Source organism: Hydractinia symbiolongicarpus, chromosome 5, assembly GCF_029227915.1.
Source record: "Hydractinia symbiolongicarpus strain clone_291-10 chromosome 5, HSymV2.1, whole genome shotgun sequence".
NCBI classification, from domain to species: domain Eukaryota; kingdom Metazoa; phylum Cnidaria; class Hydrozoa; order Anthoathecata; family Hydractiniidae; genus Hydractinia; species Hydractinia symbiolongicarpus.
The window spans coordinates 27,643,873-27,655,623 of NC_079879.1; the positions used below are offsets into that span (position 1 = coordinate 27,643,873).

The following is an 11,751-nucleotide window of genomic DNA, read 5'->3' on the forward strand; positions in this document are numbered from 1 at the left end:
TTAATTTCTTTCTCAGGGAAAGCGAGGTTTCCGCTATCGCAGATTGTTGGAAACAAAGTTTATTTTCGGATTCTGTGCGGCAATGCTTTGCGGGTCTGACAGCACATGCGTAGTGAGTTAGTATTTAAAGCGATTTTCGCAAGGGTTCTTCCTCGATCGCCAGTTTGCCTTGACATCGGAAACTTTTCGTAACAGTGTTTGATGTTCTTCATATCCTTTATTTTTTATGCACCAACAAACTTCGAGTTTATGACGAAAATCGTGAAAAAACAGACTACAAAGATATATATTGTAAGATGCCTGGCATAACAAATGGTCATCTTCACGGTTCTTCTTCTCCAGAAAAAAGGGTACAAAACTCCCACGTTTGGTTGTGTGGGCTGAAGAAGTTTTTATCCAGTTGCTGATCATCATGCCGTTCATCATGTTGTGAAGTTATTCGGACGTTGTTGCATATTGAGCTGTATTTATGTCTTTCATGCGTGTTTATCACGCTGAATTAGGCGGTTTGTGTTTTGTGTTGTATTGTATACGTGCTACGGCTTCGCCAAGCCAACGAGGCGGTGTATTGTATACGTGCTTTGCCAATCCATTGAGGCGAGAATACGGTGTATTGTATACATGCTTTGCCAAGCCAACGAGGCGAGAATACCAATTATCACCATATTGAGTTGCTATTTATTCTTGATCACCCATTTCTGGGAAGAAAAAAAAAGAAGAGTGGATCCTCATAACAACTTCAAATTGTGCTCGATATTTAAACAATCAGTTTTTTAATCAGTTTTAAACCTTTTGTATAATGCAAAATATGCTCAAAGATGTATTCAAATTTAGAATAATAAAGCTCTGAGTCAAAATTGAGTCACAAATGGGGAAAAAAGTAGAAGATTATTTTTCTAGCCTCAAATGGTGTTATTTTATAAATAGATTCGAATGTTATTAAAATTTTCGATAGGGATATTACCAGTATTTTCTCAAGACGTGTCTGCCATTTTGAACTAAAATAATGCTTAGCTGGCTAATCAATTACGTAATGTTATAAGACACACATATCTAGATTAATTTCCCCTAAAAATTTACAATTGAACATGAGAAGAACGGTACGCTTCCTTTCTTAGACACCCTAGTGTCTCGCAACGGTGGTAACTTATCAGTATCAGTATACCGCAAGCCAACTCATACTGATCAATATCTCAACTACACATCTAATCACCAAAATGTCTTGCAAAGGAAATGTAGTGTCCTCATTATTGGACAGAGCAGTCAATGTAGTCAGTGGAGAAGATGACCGAAATGGGTACTCGAGACGGACCAATAAAAAGGTCGAGAGGAAAATCAGGAACAGGACTGATAAGTGCAGTGACGGGGAAGATGCGGAAAATGAACCAGTAGCTACTGTGTGTATGCCATATATACCAGGGACAAGTAATATACTTCGTCGGGTATTGAAAGATCATAAAATAAAGCCAGTGTTTCAATCTAAAAACAAGCTACGTAGTATACTATCACATCTGAAAGACAAAATAGGTCTAGAGAGTTAATGTAATACCGTGTATGATTGTGATGCTGTTTATGTCGGTGAAACAAAACGAATGTTTAAACAACGTGTGCAAGCTCACAAAAGAGCCGTACGCAACGCAGATACAGACAAAAATGAGATTGTGGAGCATAGCTGGGAAAATGATTATGTTATTGACTGGGACAATAAAAAGATCATAGACCGAGAGTCTGGTTGGACAGCAAGAAAAGTAAATGAAACCATAAATAGTATAGACAGAAGTACTCATATCAATAGTATTTCCTATCAACTTCCAGAAAAATGGTTACCCTCACTTCGGAAAGCGAACATTTAGGAAAAAGTGCAAAAAATCTTTCGAGACAAACGTAACAATGAAGCGAACTTTTAGAAAAAGAAAAGTAACATAAAGCGAACTTTTAGAAAAAGAAACGTAACATAAAGCGAACTTTTAGAAAAAGAAACGTAACATAAAGCGAACTTTTAGAAAATGAAAAGTAACAGAAAGCGAACTTTTAGAAAAAGAAACGTAACATAAACTTTTAGTACGATGGCCCACAAGGGTCACAGTGCGAGAATCTTTTATACACTGCGCGAGAATTCTAAAATGTGCGAGAATTTTCCACTACACTGCGCGAGAGCTTATAAACTATGCGAGAATTTTTTTGTACACTGCGCGAGAATATTCAACAATGCGCGAGAATTTCCAAATATTGCGAGAAAATTTATATAGACTGGACGAAAAAATATTTTAAATATCGCAGGCCTACATATCATCGATCTGGTCTTTAAAATTAATTTTCTTTCGCGCTTTTTTTCTCTTTTAATGGAAACAGCATGGACTTTCGAAAGCATAGCTCGAAGCCATAATGCCTATACCAACGCACTTGCCATGCATTTCAGTGAGTGTTAACAGTGATCGTGATTCTTTGATATCGCAATACTTCTCTCAAGACATGACAAATCTTGAAATAATATCTTTTCTTGCAATTCATCACAGTATTTACATAAGTTTGTCAACATTGAAAAGAAGTTTAAGAAAAATGGGCTTGAGACGACGCATTGGTCAGTACGAGTCCAGAGAGGAAGTGATTCAAGCGATTTCAAGTGAATTGACTGGAAGTGGAAAGTCACTAGGTATTATAGCATGAGTTTACGAACAGGACTTAAATTTTTTAATGTCTTGTTCCCAAGCATTTTCTACCAGGCGTGAAAACTGTTATTACAGTTGTTTACTTTTTTTAGGCTACAGAAAGCTGTGGAAGGCCATAAAGGCAAACGGAATACCAGCCAGAAGATCATCTGTCATGGAAATTTTAAGAGAGTTGGATCCAGTAGGAGTTGAAAGTCGCGCAAAGAAACGGTTGAGGCGCCGAATCTACAGCGTACCTGGGCCAGATTTTTTATGGCACTTGGACGGGCATGACAAACTGAAGCCCTACGGTTTCAGTATACACGGTTGTATTAACGGGTTTTCCCGCCGATTAATTTGGCTCGAAGTTGGACCCACAAATAAACGACCAGAAGTTGTTGCCAACTATTTCTTAGAAGCTGTAACCCAGTTGAACAGACAGTTCTTTCCACACACACTAAAATAAACATCCAGCCTTTTGGTCAATAAATGCTCGAAAGTTTGATTCTCCTGATTTAAAGCAATGAAACAGCTTCCTCCTCCCTCTGCTTGTTTCACATTTATCCAATTTCCTCCAACCTCTCTCATCCACCTTACTTGGATTCTAATATCCTTTTTATTTGTTGAAGCATTGCCAGCAGCACGAACACTTTTTTTGGTTATCTTTGTCAACAAAGTGTTCAATCTGGTAGTGATGTTTCCATGTCTCTTCTGTTCGTTCTTGATATCACTGGATTCTCCATTACAAGCTTGGTCTTGGTCTTGTTTTGACAAAATACTTCTTTCAATTTCTTCTTTCACCTCTTTCCTGACTTCTTCCTTAACTTCTTCCCTCACTAAACGTCTGAGTACAGAATCCATTTTGAATTTGGAAAACAAACAGAACAACTTTGCTCTCACCCCGAGATACCTAAATAAATCCTCCATAAATGGTATGGGAGGCGCTGTGGTGGAGTTCAACCTCGGTTCCAGGATACTGCAGATAAACTTCAGACCAAGGTCTGTAAAATAGCATAAATTTGATTTTCATAAGAAACTTTCTAACACAAATTCAAATTCTCGCGCACAGTTTCGAAATTCTCGCGCACAACAGTTAGATTTCTCGCGCAGTGTAACAGAAAATTCTCGCACATTTTAGAATTCTCGCGCAGTGTATAAAAAATTCTCGCACTGTGACCCTTGTGGGCCATCGTATTTTAGAAAACAGGAAAGATACGTGAAAAAGTTAACTACTTTAATTGCGGTAATCTGTTTGGTAATTTCGATCCTCTAATTATATTTTGAAATAATAAACATACAAAGATGATGATGATCATTACCCGTCGATGGCAGCTGTGGTTGTCGAAGCGTAGCCTAGAATAAACTCGCTTGTTTATGACATCATAATATCTATATTATTTAATGACAATGAATGAACAGATAAGGCTTTGACCATAAAGAAAGATGAATTACCTTTTTGGGAAAAAGTTTAAAAACAATTTTATCTTTTCCTTTTAAATATGTACGCAAAAACAATGAAGTGCCCACAACGATACAGCATTTCGGGTCCATTACCTTTCAGGTGGAAAATAAAGCATCAGCTTAAAGAAAAACAAAGAAAACGGCCCGTCATTATCCCATCCAAAAAACAATTAGCAATTTTAACGATTATTTAAAAATAAGATTTGCAACTAACTGTATTTGGCTATTTTCACTTTTTAGAACTTGAAAGATTGAAGAAGAACTACTTTGTTCAACACTAACACACTGCCAAACAGTGAGTGGGATTCGATCCGCGGTCCCCAGAACTGGGAGCCGCAGACGAACCCACTACACTACGTGCGGCAATATGTTAGTGATGAACTCAGATAGTTTATCCGGATGGTGTGTAATATTTTGCACTATGTATAACAATCGTATTTCACGGATACAAGAAATCCGACTTCCCGTCTTCTTTTTTCTGTGACCGTAACTATTATGAAATTATCCTTGTTCTTATTCACGAAACTTGATATTTCAATCAGCACATGCCCTACTAGTATTTGTCACTGTTTGCTTGAGAAAATAAAAAAAATTTTTGTCATGTTTTTACGTTTAGGCTCCCTAAAAAAATAATTATGTGTTAAAACAAAGCACATCACAAAAATTTGATATTTAGACTTTTTAGGGCTAAGTATGTTCTCAAAGTCATTCCACTGCAAGAAAATCATATTATTTTGAATCTTCCTTTTTAAATGAAGGAAAGCATGTTGTTCAATTCTGCCTTTTTTTCCTTCGAAAATGAAAATTACGTTTAGTTATTGGCAGCCCTTCTTGAACTATTTCATCGAGTTTTTAATAAATAATTGTTTGAATATTCTGCTTCGCCAAAAGATAAATCAAGTTGTTTATGACGACGACGGAGTGCTTTGTTCTATCTTTCCTAAGCTAATGACTTCAATTTTGACACTTCATACTTTGGTCTGCCAACCGCATCACTCACAGCTCTAGGACTGATGTAAGCATTGATTTTGTATCACATGGACGACAATGTTTCGGTGGTTTTTTTCTATTATTTTATAGTGATTTAATACCTTCTGGTATACAATCAATTGCAAGTACTCCAAGTACATGGATGCTAAATTCCATATTCGAATTGTTGTTACATGTCACAATTTTGTTCCTTGTGACAATTTTGATTGTTTGACAGGTCCCACAGAAAGAGAAAAAAAATATATAAAAAAAGATTTTTTTTTTAACTAAAAAAGAAAAAGAAAAATGCGAAAGAAAAAATTTTCTCCTTTTTTTATATATATTTGAAAACCTTTTTTCTCGTAAAAAAGCTTTTTTTACATTTTTAGTGTTGTTTTAATTCTTAATTCTGTCACTTCAGTCACGCCATATATAATTTCTTAATGACGGCAAAGGTAAATTAAACAAAAGTATAATTTTGATTTAATCAATAGTCTAACTGATTAATTTTGATCGTAAATTTTAAACAATATTAAAACACATGACAAACTGACCTGTGCCAATTACCAAAGGTCTAAAGCATGTTAGAAAATTAGACAATGATGATCAGGGGCGAATGTAGGAATTTCTTTTGACTAAAGTAAAATAGCCTCGAAGAGGCTTAATTGCTCTTTAGAGCGACAAACACAACTTTTTGGAGCGCCAACCAACAGGACCACCGCCCTTTAACGCCCTCTGATGGTCTAATGGTCTGATGCTCTGATGGTCTTTGCCAAACTGCAGAAGTTTAACCTTTTTGTACCTATTAAACCCTAAATAGTCATTGTTAAACCGCTTCATTTTTCATTTTTACTTCAAGAAAATTTTACTTTTCTTGTACAACTTTGAACAAGAATTACAAATATCAATTTTTCTTGTTTTTTTTTACCTAAATTAGGTACAGATTCATTAAATGGACATAAAAATAATTTATACTTGACTGATTGCTTTGTTCTTGTCTAGTACAATGACGCCATTTTTGTTCTTGCGTGTGACGGCATCATCGCACAGTAACGTTTTGTGGTAACTGTAATTACACTTCTAACCGGACAAATTTTATTATAAATTTTACTAATCGTAATGAAATATATTTTTCAAATCTTACTTATTTACTAATTATTGCAGACCTAAAAGCATAGACCCTGCACCCCTACATAAGGACTGTACACCTAGTCCCGTGAAATTCGCGGATAGCGGAAATTGTATAAGCTACCAGACTTCTTGTTATGAATCGTAATATCAGTTATACATTTTAGAGGTACTTGATGAAGTCATAATTTCACATAATTAATGAAAACTCTGGAAAAGAAATAAATATTTTTTATTTTCAATAAAATTAACTTGTTTTTTAAGTAAGAGATAAGCTTTCAGGAACAGCACGTACGTGCATGTAATTGCGATAGTGACGGAAATGGTGGTCAAGTCATAAATATGTATTGAATAACTTATTGTATAACACTATGTATAACGATAAACTAAAAGCTGACATGATGTTCTTATCAAAATAAACAGCAATTTGTGCATTTTCTCTAAAGAAAATAGTTGCATTACGATCACTCGTTACTTAGAATTTACACAAACTGGTGGGTGTGAAAAGTATTGAATAAAGAAATGCAACAGAATAAATAGGACTTGCATGGATCTTTAAATATATGCTCCGCTAAAACATGGCGACCTAAGATAACATTTTTTCTTAACCTTCATTCATTGTAAATCTTCTTCATTGTAGGTAGCATTTACATTCAGAAAAGGAAATGTACCAACAGTAATTAATTACCATGCAGTAATTTCCCATAATTTTGAAAAACTACCCCAGGGAATTTTCTTGATTGTTTTACACGGAAGTTTAAACAATTACAACATGAAAACTTAGGACGCATTAAGATTCGAAAAGGAAATGTGTAATAATTTTTCCATAATTTTGAAAAACTACCCCAGGGAATTTTCTTCATTTTTTACACGGAAATTTAAAAATATAATGACGATGTAAAACGATTACGACATAGCGGCTTCTATAAAATTAAATTATTTATATCTACAACGCATTTGCTGAAATATTCCAAAGAAGCAACTAATCTATAACAGACATATAAAACAGTATGTATGACATTTACTATCGATACTCTCTTTTCTCTGCTTTTATTTATGTCTTTGTTTTATTATTTCGATTAATTTTTCCTCCTCTCTGCCAACGCAAACTTCAGTAATGACGAAATGGTTTTGAAATTTGCTTTTTCAACGTAAAAGTATATTCTAAATGTTTTTTAAATATTGATCTCTAATTTTATTTTTAAATGAATTGCTTGCACTGATTTTTATTATTTTCCATGTCCTTAATTTACACGGGAATTCAAAAAATATTTGAAATGCTAAAGTCTTGCTATAGCCGTGACTTTAATAACTGGAATAGATTATAATTCTTTGATAAAATACTAAGCTAACTGCAACAAAATCTATTAAAATCAATGGCTACTGAAATTCCAACTGATGGTAATGCCATGCCAAATGTTTGAATACCATCAAATGTTCATAAGTTATTAATCCCTATTTCTTTATTGAGTCAACTTTTTTTACCGATAAGGTAGACCTGTTAGCTATGCCGACTGCGTAAAATTCGCCAGATAATGCCTTGTTGGGAACGTTTTAAAATAGTCAAAAAATGTGCCAAGTCTTGTGCATTCTGTATGTAAGGAAATACTTAGTAAGCACTGCTATAAATCGCCCTACCTCGTGCTATACGCAGTGGTGTTTAGAAAAATGTGGTAATATGGTAACAGTCAACGTGAATCACAGGAGAGTTCGATAATCATACATTTTAACAAAAAATTTTTGTTGAATTTTGAAAAATTTACGATTTACTGTGTGTATTATCACTAAATTTTTTTTTCCTTAACAATTTGAAAATATATTGTTATTGCCAGTTATACCTACTAGAGCTGACTTCTAGCAATTGATGCATCGTGAAGATTTCAAAAGATTCAGGCGCGCTAGTAAAACAACTTGTAAAGAAATTCTACCTTAAAATTAAACTTATTTAATCTTTGTCTATAAAGTATTTTCAGCATCCGTTTATCTGCTTAAATGTAAATAAAGTTTAGAGATAATTGTTTGGTTATCAATGAGAGTCCTGCGAAGGCTGTCCATCCCATTTAAAGCTTCCATCTAAGATACGGGAGACGTGCAAGCACAACAATCGCTCACCACCTAAGATAATAATTATATTCTCATGCTTAGCGTTAACAAGTTATAGCTTTAAGACTTGCTCGGGACATTTCGCACTGGAGGCGAACACTTTAGCACCAGGCTACCAGTCACTATCTGTATTTGGTAAGAAAAGTCCATTTAATGTCTTAGAAAATTGAAGGAAACACCGAACCCCCACCAAATTACACTGAAATGACTGATCCTCGACAAGAACCATACCATGTACCAGCACAACTCACAATGGGTCAACAGCAGTACAGTCCTCCGCAACAACCACCTATAGTGCAATACCCACAAACTCAGGTAATTTTTTGAGCCAATATTAAGGCTATACATACTAAGTCTTTTCTGACACACTAAAGCTAGAGTGCGGGGTAACTTGTGGACCCTGTTCTGTAACAACTGATATAAAAAAGTACAAATTTACATGTAGCTAGAATATTTCTCTGCGCTATGTAATTACGAGCTAATAGAATCATTCAAATTTAAAGTAATAGAATCCTTCAAAAGATGTGTCCATAAAACACAATTGAGATTATGATTTCAAAGCAGCACAATTACTTAACAACTACAATCCACTTTGCACATTGACAAGTTCAAAATGTGTGAATCTAATATAAAAATAACCAACGCAATTACTTGTGGCGCCGAACTTCAAAATTAACTGTTTTGTCTCAATATATTATGACCACGATTGTTGAGACAAGACAGCTAATTTTGGTCACAATCAATTCTTACTTATTTGGCACTGATTACCATATTTTGTATTTAGCAAAGTATTGCAGTATTTGATGTACCCAACGTTCAAGCGGTTTCTATACCAAACTACGCCGTTTTGTCTTGGCTAGCTTGTTTATTATGTTGTTGTCCAATTGGTATTGCAGCTATCATTAAATCCAGCGAGGTGAGGATCGTGCATTTTTTCGTTCTCGTTAATTGTAGTCAATATAGCCTTCATTTAGCTTTAAAGCAGATGCTATCAGGAGCCAAGCTGCAGAAGTTTTTGCCTTTTTTATGCCATTAAATGACTGTTCATCGACCAGATGTTTACAAGAAAAAATCTTTGCTGTGAACATATTTGTTTTTTATTACAAACACTATGGAACAATTAAAAGAGGTGCACATTTATTTACACAAAACTTTTGGATTTATTTACATCGCGTAAGTGAGAGCGTATAAAACGCAATGTAAATCAACTTAACAGACGTTTTTTAGCGCACATTTCCTACCAACACTTGACTTAAGCAATTTTGCTTTATTTGAATTTTTCTGTTGTACAGCCCTTCGCGAATCGAAATAATATCTCGTTATGTCGTTATATCTCTTGCAGCTTTTTCACCTTCTTTCTCTTTCAATATATTATTTAGCTCTTAATCATATCTGTCAAACATACAAATTTTAAGTATATTTATAATGTGATTCTGAGCTCTCTATACACCTGGTAGATGAGTAAAAAAGAGAATTGCCACTGGTTTTAATATACTCCTGTCCTTTATATTTAAAGTGGGCTATTAGAATCAGGTTGGGTACATCGATCAAGTCATTAAAAATGTCCATTCATGTAAAAATCCACTTCTCGTGTGCTACCTTGTTCCCAAGTTTTCTCTGATATTAGGATCCCCCCAAAAAGATAAAGATTTGAAATTGAATGGTGTCCCAATTTTGTGTGAGCACTTAAACCCATATGGTTTATTGTTATAATAAGAAAAAGTGGGCCTAAATTCCTTGAAATTAATACTTGTTCTACCTCCTATCAACACCAAATTTAGTTAATTTTTTCTCAAAAATTAGTGAAACGATATAAATATCAGCTGTCTCCGTAATGTTTCATTGTTATTTTTAGGTAAATAGGGCACTTGCTGTCAACGATGTTCCACGTGCTTACAAAGCGTCAGATGCTGCTAAGAAACTCGCCATTGCTGCCATCATATGTGGTCTCATTCTTATACCAATTTCAGTGGTGTTGCGGTTAATGTATACACCAAAAGCCTAGTAAATGTATCTAAATGTAAATATTACGATACAACTTATGATGAAATATTGAATTATAGAGAATGCATTTTAAAAGTCCGGAGTGCAATCACGTTGACAATATGGTCAAGAGCCTTACCGTGTATACTATAACAACATGGGCTAATATAAACTAAAAAGTCATTTAGAATTTGTTTTTAATCTTACATACACGAAACAAACGACTTTATCTTTTACACAATTAAAAATACAATTTTTACCCAAGAATGACACAGGCTTGGTTATGTCATTAAAGTATCTCCTCTTAATAATGTCATCATAATTTTCTATGCATGTTTGTAATTGCCCTATTTTTATTTTTAATTTGCTTACGTATTTGCGTACATAAAATTACATGCAGCAGCATGTATTAAATTTCTTATTATAAAAATTGGAAATATTGTTTATCTACATGTAGCATATTTTCTTTTCTTAAATCATTATTGTGATAAGCATTACTTGTTATAGATGTACAAAGTATACATACAAAGTAGATTATATTTCTTGCAATTTTCTTTAAATGCCTATAAAACATCTGCTAAAAGGTATGTTTTGTTGATATATTTACTTGATTAAAACAAAAAGAATAAAATGAAAGAATTTTATTAAGACAAACGGATGCAGAGATATTAGGGTTTAAAGGTTTTTTATGACGTCATTAACCCGTCGCTTCCGAAACGGATTCGGTGACCCAGGTTTGGAAAACTTACCCAAATTGGTCCCAGGTAGTCCCTAGTTACCCACGCAGGAGATGACGTCAGTTATTTCCAACCATTTCCAAGTTATTTAGCCTTAAATTTAAAAGTGCAATGCAATGGCTTCACTAATCTTAATATACTTTCCTTTGACGTTAATATTGCTCTAACGTCAAAGTTTGCTAATTTACAGAACAAATTTATAAGCGATGTTTTATAGACTTTATCAAAGAAATTTTATCCACTTTGCAAAAGTCACAGACGGAACTGGCGTATTATTATATAGACTAGTCGATAGTCCCCGTGGAAAAATCCACTTAGGCAAGACAAAAATAAAAAGGAAGCGTCATTTAAATTTCGATGACATCAGCAACCCATCTGCAAAAAAAAATTGAACCTGGTTTTTACTTTGCCTCTATTGTGTAGAGCTTAAAGGGCTGATCAAGAAAATGTATGTAATCACGTGCTTTTGATGAATGGTTAATGAGATACAAGGGTTTAAAACTTCTGCTGACGTCAGCAAAGTCCCTAATAAAACAACAACAAAATTTTCTTTCGAAATTTGTATACCCGTTGCGTTCATTTTATAGATCTCGAAACGCTGATCAAGAAAATGTATAGGGCCATGTATCTTTGACAAACGGTTGCAGAGATATTAAGGTTTAAAGATTTATTGATGACGTCATCAACCCGTCCATTCCGAAACGGATTTCGGGACCTATGTT

General features: G+C 34.3%; 1 protein-coding gene across 1 annotated transcript; it reads left to right on the forward strand.

Moving 5' to 3' along the window:
* The first annotated feature begins 7,136 nt into the window (after positions 1-7,136).
* On the forward strand, positions 7,137-10,598 carry LOC130646310 (uncharacterized). Its single transcript, XM_057452482.1, has 4 exons — positions 7,137-7,214; positions 8,472-8,624; positions 9,094-9,225; positions 10,165-10,598. Exons 2-4 carry the CDS (start codon positions 8,514-8,516, stop codon positions 10,312-10,314), a joined length of 393 nt encoding a protein of 130 aa, XP_057308465.1. The 5' UTR covers positions 7,137-7,214; positions 8,472-8,513; the 3' UTR covers positions 10,315-10,598.
* Positions 10,599-11,751: the final 1,153 nt, after the last annotated feature.

What these genes read in the sequence shown, in the direction of transcription:
- LOC130646310 (XM_057452482.1), top strand. Translation starts at nt 8,514, where the DNA reads ATGACTGATCCTCGACAAGAACCATACCATGTACCAGCACAACTCACA. An exon ending in TGCAATACCCACAAACTCAG is followed by an intron (nt 8,625 to 9,093) that starts GTAATTTTTTGA and finishes TTTTGTATTTAG; the next exon opens with CAAAGTATTGCAGTATTTGA. An exon ending in CTATCATTAAATCCAGCGAG is followed by an intron (nt 9,226 to 10,164) that starts GTGAGGATCGTG and finishes TGTTATTTTTAG; the next exon opens with GTAAATAGGGCACTTGCTGT.